This window comes from Saccopteryx leptura, chromosome 3, assembly GCF_036850995.1.
Source record: "Saccopteryx leptura isolate mSacLep1 chromosome 3, mSacLep1_pri_phased_curated, whole genome shotgun sequence".
Taxonomy (NCBI): domain Eukaryota; kingdom Metazoa; phylum Chordata; class Mammalia; order Chiroptera; family Emballonuridae; genus Saccopteryx; species Saccopteryx leptura.
This window is the reverse complement of record NC_089505.1, coordinates 341,353,707-341,375,176: the sequence shown is the minus strand read 5'-3', so window position 1 is coordinate 341,375,176 and position 21,470 is coordinate 341,353,707. Positions and strand designations below refer to the sequence as shown.

The 21,470-nt window shown below is 43.0% G+C and overlaps 1 protein-coding gene across 1 annotated transcript in view; it reads left to right on the top strand.

Moving 5' to 3' along the window:
* The window catches only part of DPYS (dihydropyrimidinase), a 108,295-nt gene extending 87,403 nt beyond the window's left edge, over positions 1 to 20,892 (top strand). Inside the window, exons 8-9 of the mRNA XM_066379345.1 lie at positions 7,949 to 8,156; positions 19,046 to 20,892. Of these exons, the coding sequence (XP_066235442.1) occupies positions 7,949 to 8,156; positions 19,046 to 19,129 (292 nt within the window). The 3' untranslated portion in view covers positions 19,130 to 20,892. The remainder of the gene's footprint in view (positions 1 to 7,948; positions 8,157 to 19,045) is intronic.
* The last annotated feature ends 578 nt before the right edge of the window (positions 20,893 to 21,470 follow it).

Genomic DNA, 21,470 nt, shown 5'->3' with positions numbered 1-21,470 from the left:
TGGATGCCGAGGGATGGAACGACAGTGCTGCTGCCCTGCACGACTCAGGAGGGACCTTGGGTGTGGCCCATTTTAGAGCTGAAATACAAGTGCAAAAATCCATCACCCCGGCTCCAACTTGTCTCTCAGGGTCTCCGAACCTGACAAGGATGATGTGTCAGTCCGTTCCTGAGCCTGCCTGCTGGTCAGAGCTGGGCGTGTGTGTCCTCGCTGCCTGTCCAGCCTGTCTCCCAGCATTCACAGCACTGCCTGTTCCCCAGGACCCAGGCCCCCGGCTCCGCAGAGGGGGTAACATGAGCCTGACTTTGGCCTTACACCGGGACCTGTGCTGAGTCAGAGGGGACCCCTTTGAACAATTTATAAAAACCTAGAAGATTTTTGGTATTTTTCTGTAAAGTTCTTTTTTTAATTATTATTTTTTTATTACAGAGACAGAGAGTCAGAGAGAATAGATAGGGACAGACAGACAGGAACGGAAAGAGATGAGACACATCAATCATCAGTTTTTAGTTGCGACACCTTAGTTGTTCATTGATTGCTTTCTCATATTGCCTTGACTGTGGGCCCTCAGCAGACCAAGTAACTCCTTGCTCAAGCCAGAGACCTTGGGTCCAAGCTGGTGGGCTTTGCTCAAACCAGAGGAGCCCACACTCAAGCTGGCGACCTCGGGGTCTCAAACCTGGGTCCTCCGCATCCCAGTCCGATGTTCTAGCCACCAGTGCGCCACCGCCTGGTCAGGCTCTGCAAAGTTCTGAGAAGGCTGGGTCTGCTTCTGTGTACCGTGTGACCGTGGCCCTAGTCCTGGGCTTAACATAGGGACAGGCGCGAGGGCAGTGGGCTCAGGCTTCACGCTCAGGAAAAGCCTCAAATTTATACTTTTGAAATTATTACAAAGAGAGATTTTCCAAAAAGTTTCAAATATACAAGTATTAAAAGAAAAAGATATATCAGGCAGGGTTCTTAGCTACAATCAAGTGAAATCCACTCTAGGTAGTTTTAAAGGAGGGGAGTGGGCAGGATGTATTAAAGGACAACTGGTAGTTCAGAGAATCTGCAGGAGGGACTCCGCTGAGAGGCCACACAGCTAGGAGAAATGCCTCAGGCCCCACAGGGCAGCAGGGAACTCCAGGCTGCCCCTAGGCACAGTCAGGTGGTCACTCACTGAGGCGGGCCTTGGTGCCTACTTACTGCTGAACCTCGGACACAGCTTGCCCTAAAAGCAGAATTTACCCATCTCGACCCTCCCCCACTGGATTCTTGTGGCAACCGCCTCCGAGTCACCAGCTTGCCATGCAGTCTGGCGCTAGGGCACCACTTTGGAGGTCGCCCCCTCACATGATTGGGTCTCAGTTGCCGAGCAGGCTGGGAAGGCATGTTTCTGGCAGTGGCGTAGGGAACATAACTGGCGCCCCCCCCCACTACCTTCTATTAGCTTTTCTTGTTTGTCTTGGAGACCATTTGGCGCCCCTCTGCGAGTGGCGCCCCGGGCACGATAGACCCCCTTGCCCCTCCCCCCCTCGGCATGATAGACCCCCTTGCCCCTCCCCCCCTCGGCATGATAGGCCCCCTTGCCCCTCCCCCCCTCGGCATGATAGACCCCCTTGCCCCTCCCCCCCTCGGCATGATAGACCCCCTTGCCCCCCCCCCCCGGCATGATAGACCCCCTTGCCCCTCCCCCCCTCGGCATGATAGACCCCCTTGCCCCTCCCCCCCTCGGCATGATAGACCCCCTTGCCCCTCCCCCCCTCGGCATGATAGACCCCCTTGCCCCCCCCCCCGCATGATAGACCCCCTTGCCCCTCCCCCCCTCGGCATGATAGACCCCCTTGCCCCTCCCCCCCTCGGCATGATAGACCCCTTGCCCCTCCCCCTCTCACTAGCCACTGGTTTCTGGCTTCTGCTCCGGAGCAGAAGGGCCCTGCTTTAGTCCCGCGCTGCACTAGTAATGAGTAGATTTAACATACATTTTCTAATAGTTTTATAAATCTTGTGATAGTGTTGCATTCTATTTCTGTTTAAAACAATTAAATATTGAAAATGTACCATGATTCCTTAATCTTCTTATAGAAGGATTACAAATATACTAGTATTCTCAAAAAGTGGAAGTGATTCTGGCCTCTCTGAGGTCCGTTTAGTGCCACACTGTGTGGTCCTTGGGCAGGGTCACCGCTCCATTTCAGCCCTGTCATCTGGGCAGGGGCTGATGATACCATGCTGTGTACTTGTGAGTGCTAAGAATCTCAGCATTTCTAAATATTTCTAGCTATTGATGAACAAGTGTTTCTTGCAATTTGAGAGGATGCAATTAAGAATGATAATTATAACAATTTTACTTTGTTTGTGACTAATGATCTTGTACAGCTTTCCAGAAATGTTAAGTATACAACAGAACTTTGGGTTTGGATGCTTGCATTCATTTAATTCAGTGTCCTATTTCCAAAACACAGCCATGTCCCAAAGGACAGCAGAGGCGAGAAATAAAAGAGACAGGAAGAAAATTGTGTAATTCTTTTCTTTGTTCATTTCACGAATATTTATTAATCACCTACTGTGTGCTGGGGATAAAATGGCATGTCCTCTTTTTATTAATAGGTGGGTTTTGTTTATTCTAACATGTAAAACAAGCATCCAGTATATGTTTTTTTCATTATTAATTTCTTGAAGATATAATATATAGAAATAAAATTGGTTTCTCTGTAATTTCTCCCCATTTGCTTTAGTTTTATATGCAGCATAGGGAGCAAATACAATCCTTCTCAAAAATAAATGTTCAAATTTTTGGAGGTAATTATTTTTTTCCACCATAGATTTGCCTTTTGGAGGCGAGTACCCTAAATTACTACCAGGGTTCCTCTTGGAAGACACACCCCCTTGTATTACGTTGCTTACGTGGCCTCTTTCTTAAAGTGTACACCAAGTAGGAGAAGAGAGACTTAGCAAGAGATCATTGCAACAGATTCAGATTAGAAAAATCCACAGAGCAGATTAGAAAAGTTGTTCAGTTTTGGCCTGTGTCTTCAGGGTTGGCTTCTTGGGACCAAGATGGTTTTCCTTTTCTTTCTGTTTTCCCAACTTGATTGAGATATAATTGACACGAGACCAGGATTTTCTTTTTTAAGTAAGTAAGAGCAGTGGAGGCAAAGAGACAGACTCCCACATGAACCCTGCTAGGGCACCACCATACAAACCCACTATGGGGCTAGGCTCTGCCCATCTGAGGTGTTGCTCTGTTGCTTGGCAATCAAGCTATTTTTAATGCCTAAGGCAGAGGCCACCCAGCTGGGACCAACTTGCTCAAATCAAGTGAGCCATGGCTGCAGGAGAAAAGAGAGAGAGAGAGAAGGGAGAGGGGAGGGGCAGAGAAGCAGATAGTCACTTTTCCTCTGTGCCCTGATCAGGAATCCAACTGGGACATCCACACACAAGGACCTACACTCTACCACTGAGCCAACCAACCAGGGACTTTTTTTTTTTATTTTTTTTTATTTTTTATGAGAGAGAGAGAGGAGGGGAGAGAGAAGCATCAACTCATTGTTTCACAACTAGTTGTGCACCCATTGGTTGCTTCTCATACATGCTCTGACCAGGGCTTGAATTATTGACCTCAGGATTGATCTGGTGATCTCAGGATCCAGCCCGTGATTTCAGGATCAAGGAGGAGACCTTGGTGCTCCCTGATGACACTATATCCACTGTGCTGTGGGCCACGGCAAGACTAGGATTCTTGAGCAGAGTCTTAGGAAAGAAAGAAGGGCAGACATGACCATGAATAGTGCATTCAGAGATAAAATCAAAAGGTAAAAGCTAAAGAGTTGAAGAATTAAAGCTCCAGCTGGAAGGAAAATGCTAGGGGAAGGATGATACCCTGCCAGACACCTTTGAATATAAAATTAGAAGCATGTTTGTTTGTTTGTTGCCACTGGTGATAATGCCTAGAATTTATATTTTGTGTTAATTTCACCTCATTTACTCAATGGCTTATTATAAAGAATTGCTTAGACGTTGCCTAATTGTCTTCTTCCTCTTGCTTACTCAAGGGCTGAGAGTGTCAAGGTAACTTGGCTGAAGCAGAGAAATCTGATAGGATATTTTTGTTGTTACAGACCTTTCACTTTCATATATTTTGCATATTCGTTTTTAGCTAGCCCTCAAAAGCACTTTGTATAGCTCCTTTTGTATTTGTCCATGTGCATACATGTTTTCCTTTAGATACAGTGTGCATACTCTCCATAACTTTTTTTATTTAATATTATATATGTTGCTTTCTTAGCTTCTCCAGCATAGTCTTAATTCCAGTCATTCATAGATGCCCAGTACTCCATTGAATAATGATTGGAAAATTGTTATGCTTCAGCTTTTCAGTAGTTTACACAATATCATAATGACAGTCTTGTGTATAGAGCTTATTTCTTCTGTTAGATTATTTTTCTAAAAATGTCAGTAACTCAGCTTCCCATTAGGAAAAATGGGGTTTTATACTTTAGAGTTTCGCCTCTCTTTCTTGTATACATCAATAACTTACTTCAGCGTGAATTTTTATGTATTCTACTTTCTCTATAAAGCAGTCCTACTAATGTATTGGTCCAGACGTATTTATGTAACATTGTACAACTCAAGCCCCACAGTCCCTGCCATCAGTGTAACTGTGATATGTGAGAAAGCAGCAGCCCAGACTATGGAAATACTACTGCAGGGTGATTGTAATTATCATAAAAAAGTACTTTAACCTGAAGGTCTGAAGTTCCTTTATATTATTTCCAAGATATTCTTTGATTTTGTATCTTTCATCACCAACTCCTAACTCACTCTCTACTTAGTAATCTTTTATATATTTTATTCACTTTTCCTACTTTAAAGACATTACTTACTATTACTTCTTTCCTTCCTAATGTTTAAATAATTGTTAGATTTTTTCCTGCCTCCTATTGATTACTGAGCTTTTAAACTTTTCTTTATGTCAGTAAGTTGGTTCCTAAGGCCACTGAGAACTCATTTCGTCTCAGTATATACCAGCCATATAAACCAGTGACTCCAGTCCTGGGTATTTACACTAGAGAAGTGTTCACTCAAAACATGGACATGAATGTTTATAACAGCTCTATTCATAACCATCAAAATCCAGAAACAACCCACATATCCTTCAATATTGAATGGACACACTGTGGTGCATCATATGATGGCATACTACTTGGCAATGGAAAAAGAATGAACCATTAATATACACAACTTGGTTGAACCTCAAAATAGTTATGCCAAATAAAAAAAGTCAATTTCAAAGGGTTACATACTCTATGATTCCATCTATACAACATTCTTGAAAAGAGAAAGCTATAGTGATACAGAACAGATTTAAAACTTAATGTTAGAAAATATTTCAAAATTCCATTTTCTTTTCTTTCTTTTTTTTTTTTTTGTGTGTGTGTGTGTGTGTGTGTGTGTGTGTTTTTCTGAAGGTAGAAATGGGGAGGCAGTCAGACAGACTCTTGCATGCGCCCGACCGGGATCCACCCGGCACACCCACCAAGGGGCGATGCTCTGCCCACCAGGGGGCGATGCTCTGCCCCTCCGGGGCGTCGCTCTGTCACAACCAGAGCCACTCTAGCTCCTGGGGCAGAGGCCAAGGAGCCATCCCCAGCGCCTGGGCCATCTTTTGCTCCAATGGAGCCTCGGCTGCGGGAGGGGAAGAGAGAGAGAGGAAGGAGAGGGGGAGGAGTGGAGAAGCAGATGGACGCCTCTCCTGTGTGCCCTGGCCGGGAACCGAACCTGGGACTTCCGCACACCAGGCCAACGCTCTACCGCTGAGCCAACCGGCCAGGGCCAAAATCCCATTTTATAGAATTATGAAGTCACATGTCTTTTAACAAGTTACGTAACCACTCTAAATCTCAATATATTTACCTGTAAAGTGTAGAAAGTACTCTGTACCTTGAAGTGGTGCTATAAAGATGAAATAAGATGTTGTAAAGTAGTCACCTAACATCTAGATGGTTCCTTTCTTTCTTTTCTATGGTGATATTTCTCACTGGGAGCAGATTCTTTTTTGTTATTATAATCTGTGTTTTGGGGAGTTTTTAACAGTTATTTGGCTCTTGGGGAACAGATTGGAGCCATTGAGGACATTGAGCAGGAAGGTGACATGATATGATTTTAATTTTAAAATAGTCATTTAAGCTGCTTTGTGAAGAGTGGTGAAGAGTGTAGGAGGGTAAGAGTGGTAACAGAAGGAGGGTCTGGGGGTCATCCAGGTGAGAGGTGATGGTGGCAGGAGCAATGGAGAGAGAGAGGCACAAACAGGTTTAGGGTTTATTTTTTGGCAGAAGAACCAACAAGCCTGATGATGATTTGAGCGGTGAAGAAAGGTAGATGCCGGTGTTATGAACTGAATGAGAAACTTCAGGGAGAAGCAAACTTGAGTGGGTGGGTGGTGGTGGGCACTGAAGATCAGGAATTGTGTTTGGACATGTTAGGAATAGAAAGCAAGTAGGTAGTTGGGTGTGGGACTCTGGAGCTAAGGACCAAGTCAGCATGGTCTCGTTCATCTCTAGGATTGGCGCACATAGGAGGTGTCAACCTCCCAGCTCCGGCCTTCCACATTAGGTGCGGGGAGCTTCTGTCTGCTCTTCCTTTGACCTAGCTTTAGGGGTTTTAGTCAAGTACTTATCTTTAATGCATTCCTGAGAGGGCTTATAGAAACTTCTACTATAATTCAGATTATGCTCATATTATTAACTGCTTCCAGATTTCCCCTCCCTTTTCCCATTCAGGGAAAGGAGATACTCAAAATTTTCAAATATCCAGCCTGGAAGTCACCGATCATATTGTGTGTGATTGAAAGTACAATAGTGCCCCTTTATCCTCGAGGGATACATTCCAAGACCACCAGTGGATGCCTGAAACCACGGATAGTACCAAATCTTATATATACTATGTTTTTCCTTTTCACTTAAGGGAGATACTCTCTTTTTGGCATATCCAAATTACCAACATTACTATGCTTGCGATTTGTTAAGTAAAGTAAGTGTTACTTAAACATAAGCACAGTGATACCATGACAGTCAATCTGATAACAGAGGTGGCAACTGAGTGACTAATGGGCAGGTGTTGTATACAGCGTGGATACACTGGACATAGGGATGATTCACATCCTGGGAAGGATGGAGTGGGCCGGCACAAGATTTTCTTGCACTACTCAGAATGGCACAGAATTGAAAACTTATGAATTGTTTATTTCTGGGATTTTTCATTTAATATTTTTAGACTGCAGTTGATTGCGGGTAACTAAAACCATGGATGAAGGGGACTGCTGTATTAATAAACTACTGAGACTGATAATGAATACACAAATGCTAAGAGGTTGTAATGCATTTTGTTATTTTTATCATCCTCAAATTTCCAGTCTTGCCTCAGACAAGGAAAAGAAATTCAAGATATAATTTTTCCTTGATAAATATCAAATTCAATTAGCCATTGTCTCTGTGAAGGGAGGAACAGGAATGGCCCTTAGGGAGAGGAGTAGAGGGAGCCTGACTGGCATCTGTGAAATGTTAAAATTCTGTAGTATTTGGGTATTGGGTCAGTGTGTTCATCGGACTCATCAATATTAGAAATGTTTTATAATTAATATTTTGTTCTTCAAACACATAAATATTAATTTAAAAATCTAAATGTGACAGATAATGTCTTCCTTCTACTCACTCTATCCTCATTAATTATCATAAAGAATGAGTTATCAAAAAAAAAGAATGAGTTATTGAGTCTTTCTCTCAGAAAATGTAATTACTTTGTAATGAAATGTTAACGCTATGTTCTATTCTTAAAGTCACTTGTTCCAATGATGAAGCTATATCCTAATAGAGTTGCTAAATTTTCTTCTAAGACAGTCTTTTCATATTTTATAGTTGTCAGATGAGCTGCTGATGCTCTGGGGCCCCTTTGTTTTTACAAACAGGACTATCTCAGCAAAAACTCACCATCAGGCTGTTAACTTCAACATCTTCGAGGGCATGGTTTGCCATGGGGTGCCCCTAGTAACTATTTCCAGAGGCAAAGTGGTATATGAAGCTGGAGTTTTCAATGTCACAGCAGGAGATGGGAAGTATATTCCTCGCAAACCATTTGCTGAATATGTTTACAAGAAGATCAAGCAGCGAGACCAGGTGAGTTGCACCCAAGTGACCTGGGCTGGCTTGTCACTGGCTCCTGGATGTTGTTGGTAGTGTTGTCACATACATTCAATAATACATTCCTGGGACATGAGAATAAAGAAAGAATCATTATTGGATGGTTGCATTTTCTCTTATAGATTGGTGTCTATTCAAGGTTTTTTAATGTACCAAGTCAGGTTTTCCAGGCAAGTTTGGAACCTCTGGGGACTTTTGGCAATTGGGTTAGTCAGGGTACTCTGAGAAGCAGGCATTCACATGAAAAACGATGTGACATTTTTTATTAGGCAAGATACTTGTAAAAGAAAATGGAAGGGAAATAGGAAAGTCTGGGAGAGCCCTCAGACTATAATTCAAGTCTGACCCCAGTGAAAGACAGAAGGAGAGAAAAAGGGGTAGAAGCATCCTGGACTGCCAGACAGTCTGAGATAGGTAAGGCAAAGCTTTCAGGCCATGATTGAACCAAATCTCTTGTCAATCAGCCACATGGCATGCTGTCATTGGCTTGGAGCTGCTGTGGGAGGCGTGGCCTCTGTTCAAACAAGGGAATGTAGTTCAGTGCTTTCAATGGCCCCTTGCAAACTTAGCTCCCTGTAGTTAGTGTCTGAGGGTGTATTCTAATGGCTACCAGAGCAATGGTGGAGTTTTGGGGTCAAGTGGATTTAAATATGAATTCTTCCTTGCCATTCTATTTCCAGCTGTTTCTCTCTCATCCGTGGGCTCATTTGCCTCATCTAGAAAATGAGAACCACATATTTTTTCCTTAACAAATTGTAAAAATCAATGAAATTTTAAAATATAGAGCACATAATAAGGGATTCATAAATGTTAGTTCTGGCTCTTTGCTTTTCTCTTTTGGTGACCAAAATGTATAATAAAGTTCCCCAAAGTTTTTTTTTTCCTTATAATTCTGTTGTTATAGAAGAGATATTTGTTCTTAATATATCTTGGACTTTCACGTGTTTGTTTGGTTCACAGTGTTTTAAAGAGTTTTAGAAATTTACTCCACCAAATACACTAACATGTCACAAAATTTCAGATTAAATCGATCAGAATTGCTGGGTTTGAGTGAGGAGAGGGGGGCGGTAGCCTATACCCCTCAGTCCTCTTAAGTAAACAAATGCTCTGGAATGCTTTAAATTCTCGGGATCCTACAATTACTTATACACTGTATTTCAGTCAAAACACTTAAGGTTGTGGTCCATTTTGTTGGAGGTTAATTTGTAAATGTTGACACTGATAAGTGACGGGTAGGTAGTGACTAATAATCCTATGTGTTTCTTAAAATTTATGCAATAGATCATAGCAATACTGACTGCTTAGTGAACGCAAAGCATGGTGCTAAGGGTTCTGTCACTGTAACAACCCTGTGAGGGACAGAAGTATTATTTTCCTCATTTTAAAGACTAGGACACTGAGACTTCAAGAAATTAAAAAACTTATCCAAGTCACATAGCTATCCTATGCCAGAGCCAGCACATAAACTCTGGTTATCTGACTCCAAAAATTGTATTCTTAAGTAATAAATAATATTGTAAATCATAAAGATTGAGTTAAATGAGTTAATGGGAGATAAATTACTCAGCACTAGGTTTGGAAAATAATAGTCTCAGAAAATTAATCTGAACTGGAGGCATTGATGACAGCTAGTTCGCTTGTGAAGCTTTGATAGTAATCAAAGGATAAACAGAAACAGGTGGACTTAGAAAACCACAACGAGGGAAAATCAATAGAACTAGGTGATGGATTGTGTGACGTTTGAAGTGGATCCAAGACAGGGCTGTTCCTGGTGGTCAATTCCAGTTGCTCTCCAGCGGGGTCACTAGACTAACCAGGAACATCTGATGGACTGTTTTTAATGACTGACTGCCTCAGTCTTTCTCTTGTAGGGAAAATGTTTGAGGCAGCAGAGAGTACCAACTGGCTCTATCAGTTCTCCTTTTCAAATTGTTGTTTTATGTTTGGTTGGCAAAATTAATGTCAACCAACTTTCCCCCCCCCCTTCTTTTCCAAGTGAGAGGAGGAGAGAAAGAGAGGCAGACTCCCGCATGCGCCCCAGCTGGGATCCACCCGACAGCTGCCATCTGGGGCTGATGCTCGGCCCATCTAGGGCCATGCTCACAACCTAGCTATTTTTACTGACTGAGGTGGGGGCTCCATGAAGCCAACCTCAGTGCCCAGGGCCAATATGCTCAAACCAATCAAGCCATGGCTGCAGGAAGGGAAAAGAGAGAGAGAAGGGCGGTGGTTAAGGGGTGGAGAAGCAGAGAGTCGTTTCTCCTATGTGCCCTGACCAGGAATTGAATCCAGGACATCCACATGCCGGACCAATGCTCTACCACTGAGCCAACTGGCCAAGGCCTCAACTCACTTTTTATTATAATTTTATTTTTTTAATGGGGTGACATCCATAAATCAGGGTATATATATTCAAAGAAAACATGTCCAGGTTATCTTGTCATTCAATTATGTTGCATACCCATCACCCAAAGTCAGATTGTCCTCTGTCACCTTCTATCTAGTTTTCTTTGTGCCACTCCCCCTCTCCCTTTCCCTCTCCCTCCCCCCCCCCCCCGTAACCACCACACTCTTATCAATGTCTCTTAGTCTCGCTTTTATATCCCACCTACGTATGGAATAATACAGTTCCTGTTTTTTTCTGATTTACTTATTTCACTTCGTATAATGTTATCAAGATCCCACCATTTTGCTGTAAATGATCCGATGTCATCATTTTTTATGGCTGAGTAGTATTCCATAGTGTATATGTGCCACATATTCTTTATCCAGTCATCTATTGATGGGCTTTTTGGTTGTTTCCATGTCCTGGCCACTGTCAACTCACTTTTTAAAAAGAGTTCAATACCAATTTTGTGACTTATTTAGTTTCTTAGTATTTTCTTCTCATATCATCAACTTTTTAAGCATTGTAGTGCATTATTGGTTTTGTAGTAACAGTAAGGAATAGTTATAATTATTATCATACATTGTTCTGAGCCATTGCTATCTGCCAGGCACTGTACTAGGTAGTTTATATTTATTATTTTTCTTATTCTGTACAACAAGCCATGTGGTAGATAGTATCATCCCCATTTTACAGAATAGAAATCTAAGTTTCAGCAAGATTGAATAATGTTCCCCAGCTAAGCAGTCATTAAATGTATGAGCTAGGGTTCATGGCAAAGCCTTTCTGATTCCCACTGTAACATGAGGCCTCCGTAAAGCAAGAAAAAAAGAAGAAAATGACTGTGAAATTCAAAACATGGGGAGATGCATTATTTTTTAAAATATTGGTATGGAAACAGTATCAAATAAAATGAGTAAAATGAGGTTTGGGGATTGTCTGGAGACATTTCAAATATTTTTTTTCTCTTTATTTGGCAAAGATAAATTTAAATATACAAGAAGAATATCACAGTAAGGTTAAGAAAAAAAGTTGTTGGGAATTCTTAATTTTAAATTCACATGAGGGTGTTGGAGCTCTTGCTTGGGTTCTCATGAAAATATTCAGATTTCTATGTGAATAAGGACAAGAGTTTGAAGGCAAACAGGAACAGCTCACAGAATTTCTCCTACTCACTTGTTATGCTTCCCGAAAAAATTAGTCACTTCGCTTTCTGGACTCCCAAAGCACAGACTATAGAGAGGCATAGTGTCTGCCAACTCCCGAAGTCGTCTCCTGGCTAGAGTGTTAGTTCCTTGAGGACATTATCTTATATTTTTATGCTTAGTCTGGATTTGATATATAAACAAATTGCAAATGGAAGGAGCAAAGACTACAGTTTAAGAGGTCATAGAAAGAAACGTAAATCAGTTTTCCCAGAAGATTGCCCCGACTCATCCTAAGTAGTGGGGTTATCTGTGATCTTGATTCTGTCCATGATGTTATTACTTACTAAAATTTGCCAGCATCGTGTTACGCAGTTATCATTGATGTCAGATACCGTGAGGAATTTCAAAGGAAAGAAACAACATTTTTATCCAATTTGACAGCTTTTAGGGAATTGTTACTTTAACATTAAAGTAGTCGATACTTAAGGGAAAAAATTCAAATCAGAAGATGAGACTTCAAACTCTATTTGATAAATATAATAAAATACATATTTCAATTTTATACAAAGAGTCACTTAAGAAAGAGTTTAGGAGATCCAGGAATGAAAAATAAAAGGAAATAAATAAGTAACAGCAACTTGGATGTTCACAGCATCTTGAAAGAACAAAATCAATTTACATACTATTAATTCTTTACCAAAAAACATAGCTCTTGAAACTCGAATGGATTACTTTTTCTAGATTGTGTGTGTGTGTGTGTGTGTGTGTGTGTGTGTGTGTTTAGAGTTTATAACTTATACCAAAATTTGGAAGTACAGACATGCTTTAACTCATCTCTTTTTCTCTTTTTTCACTGATAAGTAACCTAATCTATTCCGGAAAATAAAGGTCACATTGCATTTTATAGAGAAACAGGAATAGCTTTGTCAAGTAATGCATGGTTTCAGAATACTGACGCCTAAGCTTTTAAACTTGAGTTGTATCTTTGTAACTACAATATAAGCATAATTTGTCTTTTAGATAATATAAAACTGAGTGGATGGCTGATCTGGTCCTTGAAATGGGTGTTCTACATTTCTGAAGTAACAAATGTCTTTCTCAACCTGGCAGCTCAGAGAAAATAATTTAAGACATATTTTTAGCAGCCATATAATCTTAATATATTCAGATTGTTTGCTAATAATTATAAAAGGTGATACATATGTTAGAACCAGCTCATTTTTGCCCCATGAGAGACATTTGTATGTATCTTTTCCCAACTCCTCAGTGATGTCACTTTAGTAGATAGAAATCAATTATAGTGGGAGTATTTACACCACAGAAATAGGCAGGCACTTAAGTGCTTTAAATCAAGACTCTTGAAGTGATGATAAAAGGGAAGGAAGATATGGTTGTTAACATTTACCAGCACTCCACTGTACACGGGGACTTTCTAAATACTCTCTTTCCATGTTTTATCTAATCATCTAGCATTCCTTTAGTAAATATTTATTAATAACCAAATGGACAAACCTGTGGTGGCACAGTGGATAAAGCATTGACCTGGAACGCTGAGGTTGCCAGTTTGAGACCCTGGGCTTGCCTGGTAAAAGCACATATGCAAGTTGATGCTTCCTGCTTCTCCCCCTTCTCTCTCTCTCTCTCTCTCTCTCTCTCTCTCTCTCTTTCTCTCTTTCTCTCTCTCCTCTCTAAAATGAATAAATAAAATCTTCAAAAAAGAAAAGGAAAAAATGACCAATTATGTACCAGGCATAGTTTAATTCTTATAACAACCCTCTGAGTGGTATCCCTATTTTTTTAGACTAAGAAATTGAGGCTTAAGTATTCCTTACATAGTGGCAGCATCAGAACTCAAACCCAGATGTAGCCAGTCCTTTTAACATCTGTCACTGCAGTATACTAATCACAGAGTGAAATTTCTACTCAGACACAGAGCCAGCCACTCCTATCCTCAAGAAATCACGCCGCCAGACTCCCCTCCTGCACGTAGGGTTCAGTTACCCTCAGACTGGCAAACTTACCCAAGGAGTTAGCCCTGAAATGAGGGGGCCCAGCTTTGTCACATTGTTCCTTAGAAATCGCTCACAGGGTATTTCAAGGATTAAATGAAAACACTTGACCAATTGTAAAACATTAGCAAAATGCAAACGTTCACTGTTATTGATCACCTCTGTTGAACCCAGGGATTACGCATGCTCCGGAGGGTCACTGTCCATGCAGGGATGCTGGATGCCTCTCACTCCACCAGGCAGCTGTGGATTTCTCAAGGAGTCACTGTTCAGCTGGGTTATTTAGTGTCGGGCCAGTGTCTGCTGTTTGGTATTTGGAAGTTCTGTTGTCTTTACTGATATTTTAGTATCTCAGCCTCTGTGGGCAGCATGGTATCAGTGTTCTTCTCTGTGGGCAGCATGGTGTCATTGGTCTTCTCTGTGGGCAGCATGGTGTCAGTGTTCTTCTCTGTGGGCAGCATGGTGTCATTGGTCTCTCTGGTCTCAGAAAATCTAGCATCCCAGCACCCCCCTCTGCAGACAATGCAGTTCAATTTTCTACCAGCTGAAAGCTCCCTCTTTCCCCTGATCAGCTAACCATAAAGCATGTCTGCAGTTACACGAGTATAACGACAGTGGCAATTAATGCTTACCTACAGCACTGTATATTGTGACATAATTTTCATTATTGTCTTTCTGTTAATTCATCACAATGACAATCATCATGAAATACTGTGAACCCAAGTTGAACTCTCATCTACCAAAGTACACCACCAGCGTCTACCAGGCACGGTACCATCACTGCTCACAAAAATTAGGGGGTATTTCAACATGAATATGAAGCAATAAAATGTCCCCTAATTTTTGTGAACAGTGTACATTTCCTTTATCACTTAGGAGAACCTCTCACATGATTTTACCCTCAGAACATTTTATGTGATTGTGATGTCATCCAGGTGGAAAGCCCCGCTGGTGGGGTGAGACGCTCCCGTTCTGACCAGTCGGTACTGGCGGGAAGTGTTGCTACAAGCCACGTCCGCCTTCCGTAGGCCTGTTCCCAGGACACCAGCCTCTTGCACAGCTCCTTGAGAAAGCTGTCAGGTCATTTTCTTTCATTTAACAAATGTTCGTTGAGAACCAGGTACTATTCTAGGTGCTGGGGTTACAGGTGTAAGAATGACAGCAGTTCCTGGTTTCAATGAGCTTAAATCCTACTTTTGTTTTGACTATAGTTTATGCTGCTTAAGTTCCAGTTGTACTTGAGATGCTTTATTAAAGCTCCCTGTGATGAGGTTAGTTAGCCACTTACGTAACAGAGTCTAGCAATTGGGAGAGATCAGGGCTAAACATGAAATTTGGGAATTATAGCATATAGATTTAGAACCATGAATGAGTCTGAGGCCGTGAAGGAGAGTGTGTAAGACGGAGAAGAAAAATGGCTTGCTACATAGCACTGTGGTTCAGAGCACTGGGGCTGTCAGCCTTCAAAGGCTGAGGAGAGGGGGAGGGAAGGGACCAGCAAAGGGGCTGAGAACGACAACCAGTGAGGTTGGAAGGAAACCAGGAGAACACGGAGAAGGGATGGAAAAGAGAAGGCCACCTGCTTTTTTTTGTTCACTCCAGAGTCCCCTGATGCTTCATCCTGGTCTTTCTGTGAGTTTTATGCTTCACGAATGCCCTCTAAGTATTAGAGATGCGCTCAGCTGTGGACCGGAGGTGGGTCCCGTTGCAACTATAGTCATCCGGGATCCCAGGGCAAGAAGCCTGCTTTGTTTTGGCCCTAATCACTAGGGTAACCTACTAAACACTGGTCCCACCAGATGCAGGCGCTCCTGTCAGGGTTGGGCACCTCACAGGTCAGGTGGAGATTTGTCATTGTCACTAGAGGGAACTAGCAAGACCACTTTTCTTCAGAGTCATAGGTTAAGTCTACTTAGAACACAAACGTGCAGCTGAACTTCTGAATAGCACAGTGAGGGCACAGTGAGGGCACGAGTGCCCTCAGCTCTCCGTTCTGCCACAGTGAACGTCCAGTGAGGTTCTGAAGTTCACACAGCGCACAGTGCGGGGCACATGGGCAGCACGAAGGCCTACAGGTGTGAGGCTAGCATTAAAGAGCTTACGAAACCCACCTCTAAGGATAAGAAAATGGTAAGAGGTTAAAAGTACTGGGAGTCTTGAGACCAGAACTCCTGTGGTCTGATCTCTCAAAGGGGAAGATGGTGAAGTACGGAACAGCAAAAGACTCCCCAGAGAGGGCTGCTTTATTTCCAAGGTGGGCTGTGGGCAGTAGTCAGCGGCCCATGGCCATTCTGGCAGGAAGCAAGCCCCAGCCAAGAGCCTCACGCAGATAAAGAGCAGGACTGTGTTCAGATGAGACCTTGCGGTGGGGCAGAGACATCTGATGGTCCGTGCGACCGGAGTGACCAGCCAGCCTACGAGGTGCCTGGGGCCAGTGCTGCTCCGGTGAGCAGCCAGAAAGAAGTTCTTAGACACCAGGGCAGCTGAGGCCTGCGCAGCGGAGGCAGCCAGCAAAGATAAAGTAAGGCTTGGAGAACGGATAAATGGTAAAGCACACAGCTAAGAAACAGGAGGGAAACTGAGTCAGCCCAGGCCAAGACAACCCACCTAAAGAGGAGAGAAGGCTCAGACGGGGATTGCCTCCTCACTAACATCCTTGGGAGGAGCTGATCCAGTTGCCTGAGCACTCGCCATGGAGAAACAGCGCAGTTGACCGCCCCGAGTCTGCGCAGAGACAGAGGAGAAAACAGATGGTCACAGAAAACTGCTCAGCAGGACAGCGGATGTGGCCGCGAGGACTAAAGCTTCCCGGACCGATGGCTGCCTATGCGGAGTCTCAGATGATAAACAGGACATACTCAGGCAAAAAAGAGGGCGGGCATGCCCCATTGGCAAAGACAGAGGCCGGGCGGAAAGACCCAAGAGGGTTGCTGATCTGTCTGGTGTAAGTCATGTCCCACCCCTGAGGCGGCAGCCGCGTTCAGGGCAGGATCTTCCGAGGGACTGACCAGCGTCTGCAGCAAGCCCCGCCCCGAGCGAGGAGGGTGGCCCTGGGTTTAATGATCCTGCCTGAATCACGGGTGTTGGCCGTCAGTCAGTTCTCAAGGATACCCGAGTCAAGACAGAAAAGTGGCAGCTGGAAACCAAGCAGTCAAGTTTCAGAGGAATTTTGGGGGCCAAAGGGAGATGAGATGGGAGCTCATGAGAGACACACAGCACAAAGGCAGTGACACAGAGATCTGCCCACTTACGTCACTTTGCCTGGGGAGAAAGTGGCTTCGGAAAAATGCTGCTGGAACTGAAATATGCCACAGGCATTTGCTGAATACAAATGCCAAAAGGAAGAGAGAGAAAAAGCAGGTTGTAGGTAAGACATGGGTTTCAGGAAGGGGGACATAAATCCTGGTTTGCCTGGCCAGTCCTGCATTATGCCTGTTAATTACCTTTCCAGGCATCCCCAAACTACGGCCAGGCCCGTTACATCCCCCCACCCCCCCACCCCCGCCGCCGCACCGAAAGGGGCACCTCTTTCGTTGGTGGTCAGTGAGAGGAGCACTGTATGTGGCGGCCCTCCAACGGTCTGAGGGACAGTGAACTGACCCCCTGTGTAAAAAGTTTGGGGACCCCTGCAAGTTATACGCTTATAAGTGCCCCAGTTTGGATGATGAATCACACTGTTACCCTAGGTTTGAAGATACATCATACGGTCTGGCTTGAAAAGTAAACCAGGAGAGGAAAAAACACAGAGACCAAAGACCGGAAAGGGAGGCCATGGTCAGAGAGAGAGGCATAAATGACTTTCAAGTCTCAGGGGCGGATTGGCTCCAGGTAACCACAGTGCCAAGGGGCTGAGGAACAGCCCCAAAAAGCTGGCACTTCATTTTCCCCTGTCAGTGCTGTATTCTTCAAGATGATGACAAGATCTAGGGTGAAGAAAAGAACTGAGTCGATAGTGAGCCAAAATGGAAGTCCCACAAAGCATCAGACCAGACACAGAAGGTGGACAGAAGCTCAGACTGGTGAGTGGAGAGCAAGGGTCCTCCAACTGACAGCTTCGTGTGCACCCAACCCTGAGCTTCAAGATTCACAGCTATAGAGACGGTCTCTGTCTTTATCTCTGCTTTATCCTCTGTGCCTGGGGCTGTGTGTGCTCGCTCCATAAATATCTACAGAATGAGTGACAGAAATGCTTGGCATCTGAGAACTCTCCTGCGTCTGGGAGAGGGGTTTTATTCCCTCCATTTCGCAGGTGGGTGAGTAGGCTTAGAGGCGCTTTAGCTCGCCAGTTTCCTACAGCTAGGGAATGGCGAGGCTAGAATTCACACTTAGATTGGTCTTGGTCCAAAGCTCACATTGTTGATCACTACAATATATTAGTTTGAGTGGTTAAAATAAAACCTACAGTAATTTGTTATGAGTTGTCTGTGTGGGTATATGTGTCACGCACACAAATGCACATAGGCATTTAGTTGTAAAGAGACTAATATATGGTAGGCACTATTCTAACTGCTTTGCTTATATTTAATTCTTTCAACACTTAAACCTCACAACCACCCGATAAAGTAAGTGCGGTTATTATTCCCAGTTTACAACTAAGAGAACTGAAGCTCCGTGTTAAGTCCTGCACCAGGCAATCTGGTTCCAGAGCCCACGCCCTCGATCACTGTGATTTGCTACTGCTTGACTTGTCAGTGAATCTGTGTGCATGTTTACAAAACAGGATGCTTTAGTTGCTTCTCGTAAATTCCTTTTTTTATAAAGTCCTGATTCCAGCTCTCCTCATGCACTGAATTAATTCTGGCTGCATCCAGCCCAGGCTTCTGCTGTACAGTTGGTCAACAGAGGTGTGAGATTCTTTGGAAGGCCTGTTACACACAGTGGCAATTGGGAAAATGAGAAAAAAAAAAACCCCACAAAAATTGTTAGAATCTGAACCAAAATGACAAGAGTCTTACTTAGCAGAGGCACCACCAAAGACTTCCGGAATACAGATGTCCAGAATGTCCGAAAGGACAAGACGGTCGCAGCTCTCAGAAGGGTGTAAGGAATGGCAGAGGCCCCGGTAAGAGTTGCACCGGAAGGAAGCTCGTTAGAGAGTGTTCCCTGGGCCTTTGTGTGACGCAGATGAACACTGGCAAAGCATGGGGCCCCACGGTACCTGGGATGGCCAGGAACTCCCGTGAAAGGGCAGGGATTGAGGGCACATGACAGACGCACGAGATTTTTTTCTCTCTAATAATCTATTAAGGAGCCTGCGCTTAGCTTTGAATTCAAGAAGTCAATAAATAAGCCATAAGAGAAAAATAAAATGTTCTTTTTCAGACCTGCACACCTACCCCCGTGAAGCGTGAACCCTATAAAGGAGAAGTTGCCTCACTGGGACCTAGAGAGACAAGGACTCCGTAGCCGGACCAGGAAACAGACCCATGCCTGACCTGGGTGCTGTTGCTAAGGGACGGTGGACAAAGAAAGTATTCCTGCATGAAGACATGTGAAATTAGCATCTCTCCCTGCGTAAGCGTTTAAAGAGTTCATGGTCAAGGTCAAAGTCTTCAAAGTGACACAAGACTCAAGGGCAGTTTAACCAAGGCAAGCCTGATAAAAGACCTCTTAATGCAGAACACTTAATGAGCCTCCAGATTGAAGGAGGCCTTGGGCCAGCTAGAGATTTATTTTCTGAAATGTCAGGAAACAGTCAACAGGGCCATGGAAAATCAAATATGAGCAAGAAGCAGTAGGCTGGTAATAATATAGTAGGCCTGGTATGGAGGAAAGTTGGCGCTGCTTAAAACAGGGAGTACAGTTTCATGGTCAGACTTTATAAATAGATTAAGGCTTTATCTGGGAAATGAATCTTCATATTGTAAAGGTTACTATATTCTAGAACTTTGAATGAAAAATGAATTGTGACTTTTGGGGATATATTTTTTCAGAAAAAAATTTTGATAGTATTTGATGTACTTTATTTCATACTTAATTTTTAGAATAATATTTTAGAAATAATCATTTTTGAAATAATATTTTAGTGCTTTATCAGTTTTCTCTTAGTATGTTGACATTCAGAACATACTTGCAATTTTTTTTTTAGTAGTTTTCTGGGCCTGCTCTGTCAGATATCTATTTGACAGTGGCTTCTCTGTGATTTGAGCACCTCTCTAACGTCACTTCTACTGACTTCATGAAATCTACATGTTTTCTCAGTTATTCAATTTCACTAGACTTTAAAATTTTAATACTTATATACATTTTCAGATGTTTCAGAATCTGCAAAAGTCTCATGTAAAAAGTTGACACGAGGGATCAATGTTTGTGTTAATTTAGGGACACTGTTTATCGAAAGACTCGTGTTATACATGTAGCCAGTTAGGCACTGCACATTTCCACATGATAATAACCTGTGTGTTTCTCCCTAAATTCTGTGACTTGAACAATGTGACTTTGTGCACTCTGGGCTGTGCTCTTTCCTTATGGAGGGCTGTGAGTCTGGATCAATGCTATATAGCCAAACATGGCAGCTTTTTTGTCATTTCCTATTAAAATCATTCTTGCAATCCAGGAAGATTGTGTTAAAAGTTCAGAGGAAGATTAGCAAGAGGAAAAAAAACCAATGGGATGCTGTAACATGCTTTTCACAGCATTTGTAGGAGCAGGATTCATGTTTACTTTGATTTTAACATGTTTTGAGGGTTAGGCTTGAGCCCTGCGTTTGTTTGTGAGAGGGACTGTTACACTGCGTTCCTTTTGTTCTGTTGAAGCGCAAAGTCAGAGGAAATTTCGGATGCTGCTGTTCCCATCACAGTGAAACGCTGTCAGCCATGGAGAAGCCAGTTTATTTCATCTTCCCAAGATCCTTTTGAAAGAATAATCGCTCTAGGCCTCTTTGGTTTCCTTCAGATGCAATTGCTATTGTTCTCACCTTGACTTTGCTGCTGTGTAAGATTGAAGACATAAATGAATATTATTGTGATGGAAAGTCTATGTGAAAACTCATTGATGATACTTCAAAATGTCACCTTTGCTTGTACTAGATTTCTTTCTTTGAATTTTTAAAAATTGCTTTTTTTCTTAAAAGTTTTTTTAATGGAAACATTTGTTTAAAAATATCAAACTCTGATTTTACGTTCTGTTATAATTAATAAACATTTAGATCTTCATTTTATATTCCCTTATCTGTGCTATGTGTGTCCTTTTCTAACTAGTAGAGTTGGGATTCTGGGAGGTTGGCTTTAATTCAAAAGCATAATTTCCTGCGTGACATTTGCTTCAGCAACTCCTGGAGATCAGGTCCTTCGGCAAAAAACACCATGTAATCAAATTGAAGGCCCAGCCTAAGGATAACTCCAAGGTAGCTGATCCCGTCGCACTGAGGAATGCAGGCTCTGCGGGAATGCAGTGGACTCAGAATGCCGAGAGAGGCCCTCTCTCCCCTGTGCTTCCTGGTCTGCTCTGGGGTCCTCTGTGTGTGCAGAGAAGCCGAGCTCAGATTGCTCCTCCTAGGGAACAGGTCAAGAGGGATTTTTAAAAGTGTGGTTCAGATAAAACTCACTGCAATTGTGCTCTCATTGCAGGTACATCTCTCTGCCCCCGACTTACTCACTTAGATCAGGGTGCGGTCGCACCTTTGATGAAGGGTAGTAAGAATCCAGTTACCCAACTGTATACAAATGTATTAGGCACACAGGAGAAAATGAAACAGGAAAAATATCCTCATTCGTGCTACCTATCACCACTCAGCCAATAAGTAGAG